Source organism: Rhinolophus sinicus, chromosome 1 (genome assembly GCF_057876585.1).
Source record: "Rhinolophus sinicus isolate RSI-liver-muscle chromosome 1, RSI-T2T, whole genome shotgun sequence".
Lineage (NCBI taxonomy): Eukaryota > Metazoa > Chordata > Mammalia > Chiroptera > Rhinolophidae > Rhinolophus > Rhinolophus sinicus.
Genome location: NC_142501.1, coordinates 214,229,585 through 214,253,739, shown reverse-complemented (window position 1 = coordinate 214,253,739; position 24,155 = coordinate 214,229,585). Strand labels below are relative to the sequence as shown.

Sequence of the window (24,155 nt, the reverse complement as noted above, 5' to 3'; positions counted from 1 at the left end):
AGTGACATGACACTCTGGAAAAGGCAAAACTGTGGAGACAGTAAAGAGATCAGTGGTGGCTGGGGGTGGGGGGTGGAGGGTGAACAGGGGGAGCAGGGGGGTTAGGGCAGTGACACCCCTCTGTGTGATGCCGTAATGGTGGGTACGTGTCATTACGCCAAACCCACAGAATGCACACCCCTGTGTGACGCCGTGATGGTGGACACGTGTCATTCCACCGTCCAAACCCACAGAATGCACACCCCTCTGTGTGACGCCGTGATGGTGGACACGTGTCATTACACCGTCCAAACCCACAGAATGCACACCCTCTGGGTGACGCCGTGATGGTGGACACGTGTCATTACACCGTCCAAACCCACAGAATGCACACCCTCTGTGTGACGCCGTGATGGTGGACACGTGTCATTACACCGTCCAAACCCACAGAATGCACACCACCGAGTGAGCCCTGATGCAAAGAAGGACTCTGGGGGGGTGATGGATGACGTGTCAATGCAGGTTCATGGGCTGTAACAAAGGTACCATCCGGTGGGGGAGGCTGTGCGCGTGTGTGGGAGACACGGTATATGAGACTTCTCTGCACCTTCGCTCAATTTTGCTGTGACCCTAAAACTGCTCTAAACATAAAGTACTAAAACCATACCTAAGATCGCAGTTGCACCCCTACTTGAACGGTTCCAGGGTCCCCATTTCACCTAAAGTCTACAGCCGTCTCCATGGGAGGGGGAGCAAGGAGGGTGAAGGGAAGTGGAGAGGAGTCTTCATTTTGAATTTAGAGCCATGCGCTTGCGCTGCCCAGGAAAAGTTCACCTTCTTTGCACGCACAGAACAGTGTGACTCGTTCAGTTAAATAAGACAGTAAGGCTAACGTGATTTACATCAATCACGTCTTTGTGAAAAAAGATGAAGGTCACTGTGTGGATCTGTCGACCAGAAAGCAATCAACACCGGGAGATAGTTTTCCTTTCTGACAAGTGGGGCTGTCTCGAAGCGCTAAGGAGCAGCCAAGGGGAGGCCAACACTGCCAGCCATGAGGACGGAGACCACATCAGCCGGGACCCAGCTCAGGAGCGCCTTCCCAGGTACCACCACTGCTGCAAGCCCGGGCACACGCCGCACTGGCCAGGAGGGTGTTGCGATCCACAGCAGGGTCTCTTCTGCCGGGTCCTGCTCCCTGCAGTCCTGGGCTCCATGAACAAACAACAGACATCCGTTCAGCCCACCCGGTGCAGCTCTGGGCGTCTGGTTCTGAGATGCAGTGAACAAGTCAGACGAGTCAAAGTGCTGTGCAGCGTACACCCTCGTGGAGTCAGCGAGTCACTAAGGTAACTTTAGGTAATGGCAAGTCGTGTGCAAAAAATAAATCAGGGAGAAGTAATGGGTTGAGACTGGGGCCTTACTGTTGTCTCTCTGACCAGAGGATGTATTTCTGAAAGCAATACTTAAGCTGACAATCAGAAGTCAGCCTTGCAAAATCTGTGGGGGTTTTTAAACATGCATTCCTCTCAAGAGAAGGGGAGCTAGAATGTTCCAAAACGAATGTGGGGAGAGAAGACTAATGACCTTTCCCATTTCCAGTGTCTTGTGGGGACAAGAAACAGAACGGTTGTGACTGGATTGTCAAGAATTTGGTTTTCAGAGCAAAGTTCCACTGAATTGCTCTTGGTAGAACATCAAGCTAGTTGGTCGTTTCGGGGAAACGACCTTCTTCTTGGTTCATGACTCGGAGGGCAGCCTCGGGTGGGAGCACGATCAAAGAGAACTGCTTCTGGTGGGTGCAGCCGGCATGTCTGGCCACAGGAAGCCCTGGGGGTTTGAGCGTCGACTCACACGTGGCGTGGACATGCTAGTGTTTTAAAGAAAGGGGACCATTCTGAAACCTTACCACGGCTTCAGACGTGGACGGGCATCTCTGCAGCCCCACTGTGGGAAGGGCCGCCCTCGGGCTCAGCAGGTGCAGCTTCAGTTTGCCAAAAAGGACCTGCAACAGAAGAATTACACACAATGAGGCTCCGGAAATGACAGAGACTGGACAGAGGGAAAGACACACAGACGCATGTTACGAAAGCTTCAATTCTGAGTCAGCACTTTTCTTGGCCTTACAGTCCTTACAGTGTGAGAGGACAGGGACAACTTACATACTTTTCAGATAATCAACATAAAGTACAGTGGGACCTCGGTTTTTGAACGTCTCCATTGACGAACATTTCGGTTCACGAACGCCGTAAATTTTATGGATCTATGGTATCATTAGATAGTAAAATTCATGTTAAATTTGCAGTTTTAGGGGTTGATTTATAGGTCTGGAATGGATTAATCCATTTTGCATTACTTTCTGTGGGGAAACCATGCCTGGGTTTTCGAATGTTTCAGAACTCGAACGGTCTTCCGTAACGGATTACTTTAGAAAAGTAAGGTACCACTGTATTTATAAATTCAGAATTAATCTCCTGTTAGCCCCTGAATAAGAAGCACATTTTATAAAAGAACACAAACTTAGCTTTACCTCTCGAAGCTGACTACTGCTTGTTATAAGAAATTGCTCTCCTGCAGCAAAATGGGCTTTCTGCTCCAGCTCCTTGAGACGAGACTGCGAATGTGATAAACACAACCTCACCAACAATTTTCACAATTTAAGATGATTTCATTTGTTCATTAAATAATTCCCAACAAAAGCTCTTATAAGAATAAAAAGTAACCTATAGGGAGCATTTGAGATCTTGCTTCTCAGTTTGGCTCAAATAAACTTACAAAAATTCTCTCTAAGTAAAAAAAGTAACCTATAATTTACCAAAATGGACATTAAATAATGCATTTTTCGACTCATGGTAGAATACCTAGGCTCGTCGGATCACTCTCCCCTAAAACTAAGGAAGCAAGCTGAAAGAAGCAAAAATAGTAAATAATCGCCAAAATGAGGGAGGGAAAGAATGAATGCTCCAGCAATCTTATGACTAGAAAGGGCATCCAGCATCACACTATAGACGCTGAAGCATCTTACGTATCCCGGGCAGACGAGTTAGGACCACACTGCACGGTGGCCACACTGAGGACGATGTAGGGCCTTCCCTGCCGACAGCCAGCAGCTGCCAGGGGAACAAGGACACTGCTCTGAACAATGACACCAACCCAGCCAGGCCACCGGGCTGAGGGATGCAAGGCAAGGATGGTCCAGGTGGAAAAACCAAGCACACCTGTGCGACAGCTGATCAAGACAGTGCTGGGCAGAGCAGGGCAGCAGGAGGGGCCGGATGTACACACCCTCGCCCCTCACCATTCTGGTCAGAAGAAAAGAAGAAGGCCGGGGCTTTATTATTATTTTTATTTTTCAATGATAGTTGACATTCCATATTATATTAGTTTCAGGCATACAGCACAGTGGTTAGACATTTATATGACGTATGAAGTGATGCCTCTGATAAGTCTAGTCCCCACCTGGAAGGCCAGGACTTAAAAAATAATAATTATAAAAGAAAAAAGAGCAGAGTCTGAATGAACCAACTCTGGTTAAACACTGCCTGTGTCTGAGTTCTGCTCTTTATCAGACAAGATCTTGGGCCTGAAATTCTGCAAGAAGTTTAAAAATAGGGGCCAAAGAAACTCAGAGCAGGACAAATATAATACAAAAAAGTAGTATCTGGGCAAAAAGAAGAACCCAGAAACAATTGCCTCCATTAAAGTATGCCAAAACTCTGTAGTTAAAGAAACAAATGCTATTACTAAAAAGAAAAATAAGGAACAAAGCATTAAAAGACAGATAATGGACCCCTTCAGGGATAAGTCTACCTTAAGAAACGAAACTTCAGTAACCAATTCTCTCACAGAATTGAGAGAACGCAAGCTTCTGGTTGAAACGGCACAGTAAACTCAGACATTATGGCATTCCTTCTGTTTAAGTGCACAGCAGCAATGGATAAGCATAAACAGAGGAAACCAAAAGACGGTTTCCAACAAAACCAAACACGAGCATCTCTTCAGAGCACAAACAGATGAGAAGTACAAAGCAGCGCGCAGAGCTGAGGCCAAGGCCCAGCTGGGCTCCAGGGCCCGCGCCTGGCTGCAGGCCTCATCAGGCCATGAATCAGGGACAGAAAGTGCTCCTGCACGAGAGGCAGCTTTAGGGGTCCCCACTGCCACAGCAACCCCTCCCAAACAGCACCCTTGCATTTGTTCACATTTCTGGTGAGGCTCAGCTAAGTGCTTGTGCGGCCGCAGGGCCTCAAGGGCAGAGGCTTGGACATCTATCACTGGATTTTCCCCAAATATTTAGCCCATATAAAACATTGTGTTAACTGGCTTTTTCTTACTGACAGGAGTTCTCTAGTCTACATATTAGCCCTTTGTCATAAGCATTAAAAACACAATAAAAATCCAGCAGTTTTTAAGAAGTAGGTCACAGAATTTTATACGGAAATGTAAAGAACCTAGAATAGTTACTACCACGTGGAAGAACAAAGATGGAAGACATACCATCGCAGATCATACAGCTACGTCAGGAAGTACTAGCAGCATAGACAAATAAACCAGTGCAACAGAACGGAGTCCAGAAGAGATTCACACACATACACTGACCTGAGTTCTGACAAAGGTACTACAGCCATCCCCTACTTATGCCAGGGGATAAGACCCCCAGTAAATGCCTGAAACCGCAGAGAACCGAACGCTGTATGTACACGTATGCTATGGTTTTTCCTATACATACATCATACATACCTATGATAAAGTTTAAGTTGTAAATTAGGCACAGTAAGAAATTAACAACAATAACTAATAATAAAGCAGAACAATTATAATATACTGCAATAAAAGTTATGTGACCGTGGTCTCTCTCTCTCGCTCTCTCTTTCATGATACCCTGTTGTACTGTACTCACCTTTTCACTTAAGGGAAGCATCTTATGGCTGCTCTTTGGCACATCTGAATTGCCAGCATCACTACTCTTGTGGTTTGGGGCCAAATTCAGTAAAATCAGGGTGACTTGAACACAAGTGCTATGATAATGTGACAGTCGGTCTGATAACGGAGGCGACTACTAAGTGACTAACGGGCAGGTCTACAGCAGGAGATGACAGACAAAGGGGTGATTCATGTCCCAGGGGGACGGAGTGGGACAGCAAGAGATTTCATCACAATACTCTGAACTATGTGTAATTTAAAACTGATGAGTTGTTTATTTCTGGAATTTTCCATTTCATATTTTCAAACCATGATTAACCTCAGGTAACTGACACCGGAGAAAGCAAAACTGGAGAAGGGTCTGCTGTACTGTAATTCAGTGACGGGGACAATGATACCTTTAATAAACAATGCTGAAATAAATGGAAATCCATTTGGGAAAAAAATCTTAACTGTGCTTTGTACCATATAGAAAAATTGATTTGAAACAGATGATGGGCGTATATCATTAAAATAATTCAGCTTATAGAAGAAAACACAGGAGAATATCTTTACTAGAGGGCAAAGAGTTCTTGGCACACAAAAAACCTTATACATTTAAAAAATGGTTCATTGGACTTCATTAAAATGAAGATTCTGTTCATCAAAAGACACGGCTATTAAGAGAGTGAAAAGACCAGCCATAGACTCAGACTGGTCAGACAGTAAGTCATTTAGGCTCTATGGGCCACATATGGTCTCTGTCACACATTCTTCTCTATTTTTATTTGTTTTTTAAAAAAATTGCAAAAAGCATTCTTAAGTTTCAGGCCATATGAAAATAGGGGACACGATGGATTTGGCCCACAGACCATTGTTTGCCAACCCCAAACTGGGAGAAAGGACTTTCTATATATATGTATATATATATGTATATGTATGTACATACACAAAGGACTCACATACAGAAGATGTGAAGAACTACACATCAACAAGAAAAGGTCAGTTAACATTAACTTTAAAATGGCAAAGTCTTTGAAAAATTGGATCACAAAAGAGTGCAAGTTCTGCCAATTAAGTTCGCGAACTTGATGCAATGAGGTTGCTAAACATTTTTGATATCAAAGGGATTATTCATTATGAATTTGTACCAACTGGACAAACAGTTAACCAAGTTTACTATATGGAAGTGCTGAAAAGGTTGCGTGAAAAAGTTAGACGACCTGAACTTTTCGCCAACAATTCATGGCTCTTGCATCACGACAATGCACCAGCTCACACGGCACTGTCTGTGAGGGAATTTTTAGCCAGTAAACAAATAACTGTATTGGGACACCCTCCCTACTCACCTGATCTGGCCCCCAATGACTTCTTTCTCTACCCAAAGAAAAAGGAAATATTGAAAGGAAGACATTTTGATGACATTCAGGACATCAAGGGTAATACAATGACAGTTCTGATGGCCCTTCCAGAAAAAGAGTTCCAAAATTGCTTTGAAGTGTGGACTAGGTGCTGGTGTCGGTGCATAGCTTCCCAAGGGGAGTCCTTCAAAGGTGACAGTAGTGATATTCAGCAATGAGGTATGTAGCACTTTTTCTAGGATGAGTTCGTGAACTTAATTGTAAGACCTCGTATATCCAAAATACCATCAAGCATATGAAAAGGTGCTTAATATTATTACTCATCAGGGAAATGCAAGTTAAATCCACAATGAGATATAACTACAGACTCAACAGAAAGGCTAAAGTGAAAAAGACTGACAGTAAGTACTGTGTTGTGAAGATATTGCAAATGGGACTGGAAAATACTACCACCAATTCAAAGAGGCATTAGGAAGTACTTACTATAAGTAAACATTTACATACCCTGTGACCCAGAAATTCTACTTCTGGTTATTGCTGAAGGGGCAGGAGCCCTCGTATCCAACACAGGTTATGCAAATGAGTATACACCGCTGCTACAATCACAGTGCCCAGCAGTGGTACAGGATGTAAAGAAATTATGGTACATTTGTACAATGGATGCTGTACCTGTTTTGCTAGAATGCACTTCTGCTACACTCAACCAAATGGGTGAATCCCACAGACAGAATGTGCACAAAAGGAGCCAGAACCAAAGAGCCCACGCTGTGTGGGTCCATTTACATGAAGATCAAAATCACTGAGGACAGGGTCATATTAATTGCCATCTGTGGGGGTACAGAGTGGGAGGGAACAGGAAGGAGCCTTCTGGTAGCCGGAAATATTCTGTATCTTAATCTGGGTGTAGGTTACATGGGTGTGTACATATGTAAAAATACATAAAGCTGTACACTTCAGATCTGCACCAAGGGGATACTGGGAATATGAAAGAGCAGGCAGCACCTGGGATGTGAGCATCTGTCTCCCCACCTGGACAACAATCGGGGCAGAATCTGTCTGGGGTAGTTCTTTTGCATCTCTGGAGTCTGCTGAAGGCTTTCAACTTCCAGGGGAAGACTTCGCCGGCGGTTAATTTGGAGTTAAGTTGCAGTTAATTCTGGTCAGTTTCAGCTAAACAGCAGCTACCCACCCCCTCCCCAGCCGCGGGGCAGGCAGCTGTGCACGTGTTCCTGGAGCAGCCTACATGCCGCTTGCAGGAGCCCAGGGGGGCAAAGAGGGCCTTGTCCTCCAAATTATCAGTGAGCTGATCAGTTATTGCTGCTTCTAATAACAGGTGCAGACAAACAGGTAGGGAGCCATTGCTGTTGCACCTTCCCACTTGTTTCAAGCCCTACCCCTTCCTGCTGAAGTGGCTGCCAGGAGCTTTAAAGGGCCAGTGCCCTTTTTTTTTTTTTACCTCCACTCATATTGCACTTTTTCTCCTCTCAAGAAGGAACCAGATATTAAAGACAAGGACATTGAAAAACAACTGCACATACAAGGAAATAGAAAGTGTATGCCCTGGGAACATCTCAGAAAAGACCTCAGAAGACCTTAAATTTACAATTCACATTGTTCTCAACACAGAGACCACCTACAGTAAGCATAAACCCCAAAATAATAAAAATAACACACAAAAAGAGCAAACCCTCAGGGAAAGGGAGAATCTGATTTCCAGAGATATGACATTATTAGATTCAAACGTCCAGTGTTCAACAAAAAAATACACAAAGAAACAGAAAAATATGTCATATTCAAAGGAAAAAAATCAACAGAAACTGTCCCTGAAAAAGACCTGATGGAAGACCTACTAGACAAAGACTTTAAAACAACCATCTTAAAGACGCTCAAAGAACTAAAGGAAGATGGAGAGAAAATAAAGAAAATAATGTGAGAACAAAATGGAAATATCAATAAAGAGACACAGTACCTAAAAGAAAACCAAAAAGAAATTCTAGAGCTGAAAAGTACAATAACTGAAATAAAGTATTCCTTAGAGAGATTCAAAGGCAGATTTGGGCAGGTAGAAGAAAGAATCAGTGAACTCTAAGAAAGAACAATGGAAATTACTCAAGCTGAGGAACAGAAAAAAACCCCACAACCAAACAATTGAAGAAAAATAAACAGAGCCTAAAGGACCTATGGGACAGCATCAAGTGGACCAGTATGCACTGTAGGAACCCCAGAAGGGGAAGAGAGAAGGAAAGGGGCAGCAAAAATATTTGAAGATACAATGGCTGAAAACTGCTCAAATTTGTTGAAAGACATGAATATAAACATCCAAGATGCTCAAAAATCTTCAAGTAAGATGAACTCAAGGAGATCAACACTAAGACACCTTATAATCAAATTTTAATAAAGCAAAGACAAAGAGAGAATCTTGAAAGTAGCAAGAGAGAAGTGTCATCACATACAAGGGCTCCTCAATAAGATTATAAGTAAAATTGTCATCAAAAACTTTAGAGGTCAGAATACAGTGGACAGATATATTCGAAGTGCAAAAAGGAAAAAGAAATTGTCAACCAAGGCTGCTTATCTGGCAAAACTATCCTTCAAGAGTGAGAGAGAAATTAAGACATTCCCAGATAAACAAAAGCTGAGGGAGATGTGACCAATGCCCTGGAAGAAATGCTCAAGGGAGTCCTGCAGGTTGAAATGAAAGGACACTAGACAGTAATTCAAAGCTGTATGAAGAAACAAAGACCTCCATAAAAATAAACACATGGGCAATTTTAAGAGCTAGTATTATTGTAACAATTGTTTGTAACTGCACTTTTTGTTTTCTACATAATTTAAGAAAAAAAAAATTATGCGTGTAAAAATTAGCATCACTGTAACTTTAGTTTGTAACTCCAATCCTGTTTTGTACATAATTTAAGAGACTAATGCATTTAAAAAGTGATTATTTTATGTTTTGGGGCACACAATGTATAAAGATGTAATTTTGTGACAACAACTGAAAGGGGTGGGGACAGAGCTGTAAAGGAGCAGGGTTTCTGGATGTTATTGAAGTTAAGCTGGCATAAATTCAAATTATAGTGTTATAACATTATGATGTTAACTGTCATCCCCATGGTAACAACAACAAAAAAACAGCTATAGCTATACACAAAAGGAAATGAAAAAAGAATTCAAACATTTTACTACAAAAAAAATCAATACAAAAAAACCCACAAAACAAGAGACAGGAAATGAGAAACAAAAAAGCTATAAGGCATATAGACAACAAATAGCACAATGACAGATGTAAGTCCCTCCTTATCAGTAATCACTTAAATTTAAGTGGATTAACCTCTACAATCAAAAGACAAATAGGCAGAGGCTGGCCCGGTAGCTCAGGCAGTTAGAGCTCCATGCTCTTAACTCCAAAGGTTGTGGGTTCGATTCCCACATGGGCCAGTGGGCTCTCAACCATAAGGTTGCCAGTTCAATTCCTTGAGTCCCGCAAGGGATGGTGGGCTCTGCCCTCTGCAACTAAGATTGAACATGGCACCTTGAGCTGAGCTGCCTCCCAGATGGCTCAGTTGGTTGGAGCGTGTCCTCTCAACCACAAGGTTGCCGGTTCAACTCCCGCAAGGGATGGTGGGCTGCGTCCCCTGCAACTAGCAACGGCAACTGGACCTGGAGCTGAGCTGCACCCTCCACAACTAAGACTGAAAGGACAACAACTTGAAGCTGAATGGCACCCTCCACAACTAAGATTGAAAGGACAACAACTTGGAAAAAAAGTCCTGGAAGTACACACTGTTCCCCAATAAAGTCCTGTTCCCCTTCCCCAATAAAATCTAAAAAAGACAAATAGACAGAATGGATAAAAACATATGATCCAACTACATGCTGTCTATAAGAGACTCACTTTAAATCCAAAGACACAAACAGATTAAAAGTGAAAGGATGTAAAAAGATATTGCACGCAAACAGTAACCAAAACACAGCAAGGGTTGTTATATTAATATCAGACAAAACAGACTTTAAATAAAAAATAGTTCCAAGAGACAAAAGATGACATAAATTTGATATAGCAAGATGATATAACAATTATAAATATTTACACACCTAATGACAGACCATCAAAATATATGAAGAAAAACTAACAGAATTGAAAAAATAGACCGTTATACAATAATAGTTGGAGATTTGAATACTCTATTCAAAATAATGTACAGAAAAACCAAACAGGATATAAGTAAACACATCATGTGTTTTCATCCATTCTGACAATCTAGCTTTTGATTGTAGAGTTTAATCCATTTAAATTTAAGTAAGGAAATAGAGGACTTAAACAGTGATCAATGAACCAGCCCTAACCGACACAAACAGAACACTTTACCCAACAACAACAGCATACACATTCTTCTCAAGTGCACATGAAACATTTTCCAGGATAGACCACATGTTAGGCCACAAATAAAGTCTCAAGAGATTTTTAAAACACAGATATTATACAAAGTATCTTTTCTAATCACAACAGGATGAAATTATAAATCAATAACAAAAGGAAAACTGGAAAATTTACAGTTGTGGTAATTAAAACAACACACTTTTCAATAACAAAAGGATCAAAGAAGAAATCAAAATGTAATTTAGAAATTACTTAAGAGATGAATGAAAACGAAAACACAACATTCCAAAACTTATGGGACACAGTGAAAGCAGTGCAAAGGGGGAAATTTATAGCTATAAACATTTATGTTAAAAAAAATGAGAATGATCTGGAATCAATAACCTAACTTTACAACTTAAGGAATGAGAAAAAGAACAGACTAAACCCAAAGTTAGCAGAAGGAAATAATAAAGATTATAGCAGAGATAAACAAATAGAATACAGAAAAATGGTAGAGAAAAATCAATGAAAACAAAAGGTGGTTCTTCAAAAAGATCAACAAAATCAGCAAACTGTTAGGTAGATAAACTAAGGGGAAAAAATGAGAAGACTCAAATTACTAAAATCAGTGAAGTGACAGTGAAGACATTACTATCAATTCTACAGAAATAAAAAAGGATTTTAAGAGAGTACTAGGAAAAATTGTACACCAACAAACTGGATAGCCTAGATGAAATGGACAAATTTCTAGAATTACAAAACCTACCAAGATTAAATCTTAATAGTCTTATAACTAGTAAGGAAATTGAATCAATAATAAAAAATCTCCCAACACAGAAAATCCCTGTACCCAATGGCTTTGCTGGTGAATTCTACCAAACATTTAAAGAAGGACTAATAGCAATCTTCTCCAACTTTTCCAAAAAGTTGGAAAGGAGGGATCACTTCTCAACTCACTTTATGAGTCCAACATTACCCTGACACTAAAGCCAGAAAAAAAAAAAAAACTACAAGAAAAGAAAACCACAGATTGAATCACTTATGAACATTGATGCAAAAATCCTCAATGAAATACTAGCAAACAGAATTCAGCAGTAAATTTAAAGGATTATATACCATGACCAAGTGGGATTTATCCCTGGAATGCAAGGATGCTTCAACATATGAAAATTGACCATGTAATATTCCACATCAACAGAATGGAGGGGAGGAGAAAACACAAAATCATCTCAATTGATGCAGAAAAGCATTCGATGATAACCAATACCCTTTCATGATAAAAGCACAAAAGAAACTACGAATAGAAAGAAACTACATCAACGTAATCAAAGTTATAAATAAAAAACCCACAGCACACATCATACTCAATGGTGAAAGACTCAAAAGCATTTCTTCTAAGATCAGACTGCCTGCTTTCACCACTTCTATTCAAGATGGTACTGGCAGTTCAAGCCAGAGAAGCTAGGCAAGAAAAAAAATACAAGGCATCCAAATGGGAAAGGAGGAAGTTAAATTATCTCTGTTTGCAGATGATATGATCTTATATGTAGAAAATGCTGAAGATTTTACACACACACACACACACACACACAAAATCAATCAAACAAACAAAAAAACCTGTTAGAACTTTTGTAACTCACTGAAGCAGCAGGATAGAACATCAACACACAAAAAAATTGTTGCATTTCTACCCATGAACAATCCTAAAAGGAAATTACAAAAACAATTCCATTCACAATACCATCAAAAAGAATAAAATACAGGCATATCTGAGAGATACTGTGGGTTTGGTTCCAGACAACTCCAATAAAACGAATATTGCAATAAAGCAAGTCACATAAAGTTTTTTGGTTTCCCAGTGCATATAAAAGTTATGCTTAAACTGTATTGTAATCTATTGAGTGCACAATAGTCTTATGTCTAAAGAAACAATGTATATACCTTAACTTAAAAACACTTTATTGCACCTGAAACTAGTAAAAAAAAAAAATGTTAAAAAAAAACCCCCCAAAACACTTTGTTGATTAAAAATGCTAACCATCCTCTGAACCTTCAGGAAGTCGGAATCTTTCTGCTGTTGGAGGCTCTTGGCACGATGATGATGGCTGGTGACTGAGCAGGGTGGTAGTTGCTGAAGGTTGGGGTGACTGTGGCAGTTTCTCAAAATAAGACAACAATGAAGTTTGCTGCATTGATTTCTCTGTAGCACGTGATGCTGTTTGATAGCATTTTACCCAGAGCAGAATTTCTTTCAAAACTGGAGTCAATCTTCTAAAACCCTGCCACTGCTTATCAACTAAGTTTATGTAATATTCTAAATCCTTTGTTGTCATTTCAACAATCTTCATAGCATCCTCACCAGCAGTAGCTTCCATCTCAAGAAACCACTTTCTTTGCTCATCCATCAGAAGCAACTGTTCATCCATTAAAGTTTATCCTGAGATTGCAGCAATTCAGTCACATCTTCAGGCTCCACTTACAATTCTAGTTCCCTTGCTATTTCCACCACATCTGCAGTTACTTCCTCCACTGAAGTCTTGAACTCCTCAGTCATCCATGAAGGTTGGAATCAACTTCTTCCCAACTCTTGTTAATGTTGATATTTTGACCTCTTTCCATAAATCACGAATGTTCTTAATGGCACCTATAATGGTGAATCCTTTCTAGAAGGTTTTTAATTTAGGAGGTCTGATCACAAAATATGGTGAATGTTTAAATAAGAAAAATTTATTACAGCAGAAGACACATCGCCATTAATTCCCACAAAACACCCCCCCTCACTTCCAACACACTTATGCTATCATTCTTGCCACTTTCTGAAGCAGTTCCGGAAGTCCTCTTTTGTGAATGTCTTTAGTTGCGCTGTCGTGGCTGCCTCAACGTCCTGAATCAATTTGACTTTGGGGAAGAGACAGAAGTTGCACAGTGCCAGGTCCGGTGATTAAGGTGGATGAGGACACACTATAATGATTTTATTTGATAGAAATTGCTGTACCAGAAGTGACATGTGACATGGAATGTTGTCATGATGGAGGATGATTTACGGCACACTTTAAAACACACCTTCTCTCAACCGTAGCTCACACCTGACTGACTTTTCACACACTGTTACTAAGGTTCGACATGCCACATCCGTATTGAAGGTCCCAGCCTTTCCGTTGGATGGCACTCGGCAGCAGCACTCACCGTATTTTGTGATCACACCTCATACTTTGCCCAGATCCATCAGAGGAATCACTACCTACAGCAGCTACAGACTTATGAAATAATAATCTTCAATAATAAGATTTGGAAATTGAAATTACTCCTTGATTCCATGGGTTTCAGGATGGGTATTGTCTTAGCAGACATGAAAACAACATTAATCTCCATCAGAGCTCTTGGGTGACCAGATGCATCGTCAGTGAGCAGTCATATTTTGAAAGGCATTATTTTTTTCTGAGAAGTGGGTCTCAACAGTGGACTTAAAATATTCAGTAAACCATGTTGTAAACAGATATGCTGTCATCCAGGCTTTGTTGCTCCATGTACAGAGCACAGGCAGAGTGGATTTAGCATAATTCCTAAGGGCCCTGGGATTTTCAGAATGGTAACTGAGCACTGGCTTCAACTTAAAGTCACCAGCTGCATTAGCCCATAAAAAGAACCTGTCCTTTGAAGCTCTGAAGCCAGCTTCAACTCTCTTCTCTAGCTATGAAGGTCTAGATGGCATCTTCTTCCATATAAGGCTGTTTTATCTACATTGAAAATCTGTTATTTAGTGCAGCCACCTTCATGAATTATCTTAACTAGATCTTCTGGATAACTTGCGCAGCTTCTACCTCAGCACTTGTTGCTTCACCTTCACTTTGTTATGGAGACGGCTTCTCTCCTTAAACCTCACGAACCAACCTCTGCCAGCTTTCCTTCTGCAGCCTCCGCACCCCTCAGCCTTCAGAGAGCTGAAGCGAGTTAGGGCCTTGCTCTGGATGAGGCTCTGGCTTAAGGGCACATGGTGGCTGGTTTGCTCTTCTATCCGGGCCACTGAAACTTTCTCCATATCAACAATAAGGCTGTTTCACTTTGTTTTCATTGGTGTGTTCACTGGAGTAGCACTTTTAATTTCCTCCAACAACTTTTCCTTTGCATTCATAATTTGGCTAACTATTTGATGCAAGAGGCCTAGCTTTTGGTCTGTCTCGGCTTTCCATAAGCCTTCCTCACTAAACCATTTCTAGCTTTTGATTTAAAGTGAGACACACGCTACTCTTCATTTGAACATTCAGAGGCCACTGTAAGGTTATTAATTGGCCTAATTTCAATACTGTTGTGTCTTAGAGACCAGGAAGGCCCGAGGAGAGGGAGAGAGACATGGGAGTGGCCGGTCGGTGGAGCAGTCAGAACACACACAACATTTATTAAGGTTGCTGTCTTATATGGGCACAGTTCCTGGCACCCCAAAACAATTACAATAGTAACATCATCATCACTGATTACAGATCACCATGATAAACATAACAATGAAAAAGCGTGAAACATTGCAAGAATTACACAGAGACATGAAGTGAGTAAATGCTACTGGAAAACTGGCATTGACAGCCTTGTTCGAGGCAGGGTTGCCACAAACCTTCAATTTGTAAAAAATGCGGTATCTGTGAAGCGCAATAAAAAGCAATAAAACACGGTGTGTCTGTACTTAGGCGTTAACTCAACCAAAGAGATGAAAGACTAGTATAATGACCAGTATAGAACACTGCTGGAAGAAATGTAAAGTGACGTAAATAAATGGAAACATAGCTCATGTTTTTGGACTGGAAGACTTAATACATGAAGGTGTCAGTACTACTCAAAGTGATCTGCAGATTCAATGCAATCCCTATCCAAATCCCAAAGACATTGTTTTCAGAAATAGAAAAATCCATCTTAAAATTCATATGGAATCTCAAGGGACACCAAGTAGCCCGAACAACCTTGAAAAAGAACAAAACTGGAGGACTCACACTTCTTGATTTCAAAACCTACTGCAAAGCTACAGTAACCCAAACAGTGTGGTACTGACAGGAAGACAGATATACAGACCACGGGAATAGAACAGTGAGCCCCAAAATAAACCCTTGTGTATATGGTCAGATGATTTTCGACAAGGGTGCCAAGGCCATTCAATGAGGAAAAGAGTCTTTTCTCTAAATGGTGCTGGGAAAATTGGATATTCAAGTGTGAAACAATGCAGTTGGGCCCTTACCTAATACCTTCTGCAAAAATGAACTCAAAATGGGCCATTTACTCAAAATACTAAATGTAAAACCTAAAACTATAAAACCCTTGGAAGTAAACACAGGACAAAATTTTCATGACATTGGCTTTGGCAATGATTTCTTGGATATGACACCAAAGGCACAGATAACAAAAGGAAAAATAAAAAAGCTGGACTGCATGAAAATATAAAAATTTGGTGCAACAGAAGACACTATCAACAGAGTAAAAAGGCAACCCACAAAATGGGAGAAAATATTTGCACATCACATATCTGATAAAGGATTACTATCCAGAATACACAGAGAATTAAAACTCAACAAGACACAAACAACTAAAATTAAAAAAAAGGGGGGGGGGCAAAATTGAATAGACATTTTCCTAAAGAAGGTGGCCAATAATGACATGAAAAGATTGTCGACATCACTAATCGATAGTGAAATGCAAATCAAAACTATAAGGAGATACCATCTCACATCCATTACAATGGCTACTATAAAAAAAAAACAAAAACCCAAACCCAGAAAAAAGTACTCGCAAGGATGTGGAGAAATTGGAACCCTTGTACACTGTTGGTGGGAATGGTACAAAATGGTACAGTCACTACAGAAAACAGTATGGTGGTTCCTCAAAAAATTAAAAACATAATTACCATAAGATCTAGCTTTTCACTTCTGGGTATATATTTAAAAAACTGAAAGCAGGATCTCAAAGAGATATTTGTACACCCATTTTCACAGCGGCATGATTCACAAGAGCTAAACCGTGGAAGGAACCCAAGTTGCTGGCATCCAACGACAGAAAAAAGGATAAGCAAAATGTGATCCATCCATACAATGGAGTATTTATTCAGCCTCAAAAAGGAAGGAAATCCTGCCATAGGCTATACCATGGATGAACCCTGAGGACATTACGCTCAGTGAAATAAACCTGTCACAAAAAGACAAAATGTATGATTCTACTTATATGAGGAACTTAAGAGTAGTCAGAATCATAGAGACAGAAAGTAGAATCGTGGTTGCCAGGGGCTCTGGGGAACCCCTACTGAAGGATGGGGGGAATGAGGAGTTATTGTCTAACGGGTAGAGAGTTTCAGTTTTACAAGATAAAAACAATTATGGGGATGGATGGTGTTGACGGCTGCACACCACGTGAACGTATTAATACCTAATACCACCAAACGGTGTGGTTAGAAATGTTAAGATGGTAAATTTTATATTAAGTGGCTTTTTTTTTTAATTAATAAGATTTGCATCATTCACTGTACGTAATTTCATTCTTAATTAAAAAGTGCACAAAAAGAAAAAATCAGTTCCGGGTGGACTGTAAACCTAAATACAAGGGCTAATGAAAATAGCTTTCAAATATAACACATGAGAATACTTTGTGAGCTTGAAGTAAGGAAAGATTTCTTAAACAGATGCAAAAAGCACTAATCAGAAAAAAAAAAGACTGGTAAATTGTACTACATTAAAAATTAAGAACTTGTGTTCACTATGATAAGAATAAAAACAGTGAGACAGAGACAGAAGGTATATGTGCCAGACTTATAACCAGAGTAAGTCGAGATGTCCTATAAATCTGTTAGAGACAAAATCCTTAATATAAAAATGGGTAAAAAGCGTGAGCAGGTCCTTTACCAGAGAGAAACTCCTGATAACCAGTGATGACATGAGAAGCTATTCAATGTCGTCGGTAATCAGGAAAATAGAAAACAAAGCCATACGAGCCACCACCAATTACGTCCTCACCAAAGTGGCTGCGGTTAAAAGTCTGATGGACCTGTGGGTGAGGCTGTGACACAACAGGACCTGCGTGCAGTGCTGGCAGGTGCCACTTTGGAAAGCAATCCGCTGAGCAAGACCCTGCCCGTGCCCACCCCCCATTCCCCAGAGCAGCGTGTGCTCAGGCCCTGCAGACACGCACCGGGGTGCAGCCCCAGGAGCCTATCCGCAGTGGGACAGAGTCGTGAGGTGGAAGATTCCAGCACCCAGTGACGCATCAGTGTAGGTGAGGCTGGGACACAGAGGCTGAGAGAAAGAGGTCCAACTATTAACTTACGGTTCAAAGAGAAGGCTGAACTACATTATTAGGCACTAAAGTAGAAAAACTATAAAGAAAAGCAAAAAGGTAATGACTGCAAACGTCAAGACGAGGCTATTTGTGGCAGCAGCAGGCAGGGGTTCTCAGAGGAAAAGGGCACACAGCGCTTCGGGAAATGCTAGGCCTTGACCCGGGAGATGGTTATACCCGAGTTTTCTTTAAAATAACTTAAAGGGAACATTTTAATGCTCTTTTCATGCATCTTTAAGCATCCCTCTGTATTTTTTATTTTTCACAGAAAGTTTTGTTTTTGCTTTTTAAAAAGCATCCAAGAAACCCCTGAGTTCCCTTCACCAAACTACAGGGGGCAATGTCCTTGCAAGAACCTAACTTCTGAGATGGTCACTGTGCGACCATGACACCACGCACACATCCATGGGAGGGGGGCCACCAGACGCGACGCTTGTTGCAATCCTCTCTTCCTGTGGTGCCCCCGCAGGAGGCAGACAGCAGGGACAGCTCAGCACCAGTCCGGGGCCAAGGAGGAAGGAAGGAAGAAAAGGAAGGGAAGTGGCTCGAGAACGGTCATGGGGACTCATTACGCAGGAGCGCACTGGTCTCAGTAAAAACGTACCCCGAGGAGTGCTGAGGCCCTCTCCATTTCTTCTTTGTTCACCTTGATCTTGTGGCTTTCCATCACTGCATCCAAAACCAAAGCAGATAAGTGTGCATCAATGCACTGTTCCTGAGAAAGATGGAAGGGCAGGGAGCAAGCCACACCCCCTGATGAGGGAGTAATGGCAGTGCCCGCTGACCTTCGTCAAGTGTCCGTTCAGGCCTGTACTGGAGCCCAGCAATGGGGGCAGTGGGCATGGGGATGCATACTGTCCAGCCACACTGGATGGAAAGTTGCCGCTGCCGGGGGAGGGAGCTAGAGAGCAGGTGCTGCAAGGCAGAGGACAGCCCTGCCATCGTCCTTCTAGAGGGTTCTCAGGCAGGGGTAAAGGACAGGACACCAGAAGCAGGGAAAACTGCTGACATGAAAACATCCAGACAGGTTCCTTCCCCAACTGCTGCTCTGAGGAGTGTGCAGTCACCCCTCGCCAGGGCACGCGACGGAGCCAGACAGTACAGGAGGGATCCCACATGACCGAACTGTCAGAACCTTCCAGTTCCTCTGCACCAACAGGTGATGTGGTTCAAGCCCTCTTGTTACGGAAAGGGAAAATAAAGGGCTCGCCACCTCTTCGGTGCCCAGGTGATACTCTACCTATCCCTAAATAAGAAACAGTCATTCCCAAACAACATGAAGAATTTTCTAGAAAGATGTCTGTACATCAACTTATAGTTACTTACCTGCCAAGATTGGGATCAGAGGAAGCTCCAAAGTACAAAAAAGTTGCCATAAACCATAAACCTGTTTCATAAGAAGAAATATCAATGTTCTCTTTGAAATTACTGTTTCTTGCTGGACAGCCTGCTAATTTCATTGACTGGAATTAAGGCAACTCCTAGAGGGGACGGGGTTGCTTCCCACACAAAACCACTCCTCTCCCTGGCTCTCCTGCCCAATGACGCTATTTCCTTCAAGTGTCCCTAGTACTGAGACCTTGCAGGTAGGTAGGATGTGCCCCACACCGATTTTCTTTAGTCTTTCTCATTTTTACATGTGATTTAGGTATCTGTGGACTTTCAGAGGAGGTTTACTGAGTTCCCAAGAATGTAACTAGAATTTTCACTGATTGTGCACTGACGACAGATTAATGGGGGGAGAAGTGAGCTCTTCACATGGGGTCACCCCATCAAGAGCATGAGACTGCTCTCCGTGTGCTCGGGGCACCTTCCATGCGCTTTCTCAGCTCCGTCTGCCTGATGCCATCTGAGCGTCCGCAGCCTCATCTGTCCTTCCACGGCCCTCACGGCCCTGACCTGCCTCTCCAGACCCAGTCTCTGCCCTGCTCTTCATCCTCCAGGAGGGGCTGGCACCCTCTAGGCCACATCCCCTGGGCTCCTTCTCTGCTCCCAGGCTGGTTCCGCCCACTTGGGGTGACAGGAGAGAGGAGGGGAGTTTCCTTTCCCCACGGCCCACAGTGTACTGCCAGCTGCGTGCGGTCCTCTGCCTGCAGCCACAGCTTCTGGGCGGGGCTACTGCTGTCCCAGGTCCTCACAAGGCTCACCCTGAAAGCCCAGGCATGGGAAAACTGCCAGCCAGTGCCTGTCCCCGAGGCTTCTCCATCCCTTGCTGGTACTCTTACCCCTGCCCTCATCTCGTACACTGTCTATTCAACTCTTCAAATGTCCTCTGCTTCCCAATGAGACCTGAGTGGAGCTGTGTCCATTTCACCATTAACGAAAACAAACTCAGCTTTTCTGTGAACTGCAGCATTAGAAACGTCCCACTTCAACTGGAGGCCTTTAGCAAAGGTTACACTTGTTGTCAACCTATAGAAGATACTTCTACAGCATCAGGCCTCATCGTCTGGACCATCCGAGTGAGGATGTGGGTTAACATGGCCTTAGACTCAAGGTTTTGCTTCCTGCACATTCAAAGACACTGCATGTGTCGCTTCCTGTGAGTACGCATGTGAATGAAAGCCACTCCTGGACAACCCGTGAATGAGAGTGCCTGCTCCCGGAAGTTATAACAAAATGCCTTGCCTTCAACTGAGAACAGAGGTCCATCGTAAGTCTGTAGAGAATCCTCAGGTTCGCACATACATTCTGATTCTTTAACAGATCAAAAGAATGAAAAATTAGGCAAACCCGGTAGCAGTGATCGTCACAGTTTGGAAGCGACACAAGTCACACAAATGTTTACTAGCTAGGTCGCACGAGTCTTTCCATGGCCGATATCACCCACCTGTGGGGTCTCTGTCACTGCCTGTGCTACAGAATGTGCTTCTTACTGGGCAGATGCAAGCTGCCTGCCACTCGACACTTCCTCCCGACCAGTTTTCCCTCATTGTACAGGCAATGAGCCACACAGAAGCCAGTACCCAAAGTGGAAAGGCCACAGGTGGCAGACAGGATGACTCAGACCTGGCCTCTCAGCTCCCCCAGTCCCTGTACCCCCACCCCCACACACAAGCCGAGAAGCCCCCCACTATCCACGCTCACCAAGTATCCTTGCCCGGAGAACACACACAGGCCCTGGGAGGTGGACAGACAGGGAGGTGGGGTGAGCCGCAGCCCCCACCAGTCAGTCTAATTCTCCCTCCCCTGACCGGTCCCCCCCTCCAGCATCTCCCACGGAGCAGCTCCCTGTGCCAAGTGACCCCCAGACTGTCTGCTGGCCGGTCAGACTCAGCTGTTTTGCTCCAGGCCGGTGGTGGAGACCGGCCCGCACCGTGGGCAGTGCTGGTGCTCACTCCTGGCGATTGTGTGTAGTTGTCCTGGCAGCGACTAGTCAGGAGGCAGCGTGCACGAAAACGGGCGGGGTGGGGGGGGCAAGACCAAGCTCCTGGCACTCCCAGACCCCCGTCTCCTCCTCCCACATGCGGTCCTGCTGCTGCCCGCACAGGAGCCACTTGATGGTATGATACCCTACTGTTCCCACAATGCCCGTTCCCGGAATACCCTTTCCTCCCCTGAACTAGTCACACCTGCGTCAGCAGCGCGCAGTGGCAGATCCTACAGTCAGCGGGCCCCACTGCCACCTGCCACCCCCTGTACACTGCTTGCCTACACAGCAGACGATGGCTGGCCCACAATGTCACACGGGGTGGCAGGTGCAGTCTCAGCTCCCGCTCCCCACACAAGAACGCAGGACATGGTGAGGCCAAAAAGGAACACCCACAGAGCCACAGATAGGGGAGTTATAGTGCTATCTTCTCGCTGGCGGCTGGGTTGCAGACACAGGAAACAGGATCCACAAGATCTGCAACCTGCTGTCCGCTTGTCTGCCAACCAAGTGACCCTACCTGCTAACTGCAATCCGCGCTTACTAGCTCAGCTACGGCAGTTATATCAGTCGCTAATGGCTGACCGGTAACAGCTGATGGCCAACTAGTCACAGCTGACGGCCATCTACTACCTGAGCCAGCACCTTTCCACGTGAGGCCGAGAGCCTCGAAACTGCTCTCTGGGACTCTGTCCCCACACATAAGATACAGGGGAAGGTTCTCCGAGGCTGCATCTCTTCTACCTGAATGTGGATGAGGGCTGTGGGGACAGAACCCCAAAAAGCAGTTTCCAGGCTCTCGGCCTCACATAGACAGGTGCTGGCTCAGGTAGTAAATGGTCATCAACTGTGATTGCATGGCCATCAGCTGTGGCTAGTTGGCCGTCAGCTGTAACCAGTGAGCCATTGGCCACTAATATAACTGCTGTGGCTACGCTAGCAGAGAAGAGAGAAAAAAATGGGGGCTAGCAAGAAGAGGCGGCTGGGCTGGCAAGCGTGGATGGCGGTTTGCGGACAGTGTGGATCCAGCCTCCAGTGAGAGTATAGTGGTATGACTCCCCTACCTATGGCTCCGTGGGTGTTCCTTTTTGGCCTCACCATATCCTGCGTTCTTGTGTGGGGAGTGGGAGCAGAGATCCCGCAGGCCGCCCCGCATGACAGGGCCTTGGGGGAAGCTGCTGGTGGAGCCATCGAGAGCACGTGGGGGGGCAGGACGTGGCTGAGTGGAAGAGGCCCACAGCACTGGAAGCGCTGCCCCACCCGTCCGTGAGCAGGCCCGCCCTCTAAGCTGGTGCTTTGTTCCTTAGTCGCACCCACCCCTAACTCATACCCATTATGCTAGGAAGAAACTAGACTTTCGGTCAGAAATCCAAACTTTGAACCATGGCCTCTATTTGACCATGGGCCAGGTGCGTTAGGTTGACCTTTCTGCACCTCGGTTTTCTCACTTGTGAAGGGGGACTGAGAATACTGAGGTGGACAACTCCTTCTTTCAGTAGTAAGAACTCAGCTCTGTTTGCAGACAGCATGCGATCCGGGTAGGACTGCTAATGGCATGTCTCACCTTCCCCTCCAACTGCAAACATGGGACACAGTGACACAAGTGACACACGATATAAAGGTCGTGGCTCACTGCTGGCCCCGGGCCTGTCCTGCTCCCTGGCTCCTCTCTTCCCGAGGCCTAGTTCTGCTTTCCTCTGACCCTGGAACCAGCCTATATTCTTCTGACAAATCTCCTAAATTAAGGGACATGAGCTTCTGTGTTTTCAACTCCCAGCCCCTGTCTGACACAGACGGTCTGGGGGATGAAGGGCGCAGGCTGACATCCCCAGCTCGGTGCCCAGCAGGCAGGGCCGGCTCACGGGCTCACGTTGCCACCGGCTTCGCTCCCTCGGTCCCCCCCCCCCACCACCACTCCTGCTCCCGCAGCTCTCAGCATGTTTTTCTGCTTTTAACGTGCAGCTGTTAATTTACATCACAGAGGCCTGACCACACTGTGGCCCGACTGTGCCCACTGGGATGCCCACTGTGGGGCCAGCCATGTCTCGTTTCCCTTCTGCTGGGCTCCAGAGAGGGCTCCTGAGCTGCAAACTCCCTTATTCTCCAGAAAGTGGTTCCTAACAAGGGGTGCCCCTCCCTGTTAGGGGAATGTGGACGGAGAAGTGGCATCACAAGCCCTGAGAATATATAACCAAGCAGCTCTCTGCTCACGTAGCTGGGTCCATTTAGAAGGACACACTGTGAGTGGAGTTTCCCAGGAAGTTTCTCGAAGGACTAGAAATCGCCCATCCTTCTTCATGTCCTCCACCAGAAATGCCAGGGTAAAAGCATTTGGGCTGAACAAGCAAAAATGAATGCCAGTGATGTTTTCACTATTAGACGGTCTGTGAAGCAGAAGGAGTTTCTAGAGAAAAGTTAGGTTGTAGAAATGTTTGATATCTTAGAACAACTCACCACAACGTTTCCTGAGGAATTTCCATATGTGGTGCTCACATTAACAGTGATGGGGTTTTCAGAGTATTTTGCCACTAAATCTCCAAAAGAGGGTGCAGCGTCACTAGGATCTATCAGCCAGGCAGCGATTCTGGGATCCAGTGCTACAAAACCAGCAACTGAAGAAGAGTTCACGGAGTCATTGTAAAGAAAATGAGTCACTTTCCCTGTGTTTACAAGGTTCTCAACTCATACGAACAACCACAGTGCCACCATCCCCTCACATTACAGAGCTAGGGACCAAAGTGACACTGTCAGTAGCAGAGAATTCGAAGCCTTGGAAAGCGGAAGGGACAACCCAGAACCCACACAGCCATGAGGGGGTCAGACTCCCCACTAACTTGGAATGTGGCTCTTGAAATGTTGAGGTCAGAATCCTCAGCAC

At 44.0% G+C, this 24,155-nt stretch overlaps 1 protein-coding gene across 6 annotated transcripts in view; it reads right to left on the bottom strand.

Annotated features, from left to right (window-relative positions):
* POLN (DNA polymerase nu) overlaps positions 1-24,155 on the bottom strand; it is a 123,306-nt gene that overhangs the window by 74,912 nt on the left and 24,239 nt on the right. For all 6 annotated transcript variants that reach the window (XR_016019381.1, XM_074320283.2, XM_088793261.1 and 3 more), the window contains exons 6-11: positions 23,732-23,889; positions 20,536-20,604; positions 19,234-19,294; positions 18,512-18,576; positions 2,510-2,593; positions 1,889-1,984 (exon numbers count right to left, since the gene is read on the bottom strand). Coding sequence is in view for 5 of the 6 variants with exons in the window: in XM_074320283.2 (XP_074176384.2) it covers positions 1,889-1,984; positions 2,510-2,593; positions 18,512-18,576; positions 19,234-19,294; positions 20,536-20,604; positions 23,732-23,889 (533 nt within the window). In the remaining variant the exon portion in view is untranslated. The remainder of the gene's footprint in view (positions 1-1,888; positions 1,985-2,509; positions 2,594-18,511; positions 18,577-19,233; positions 19,295-20,535; positions 20,605-23,731; positions 23,890-24,155) is intronic.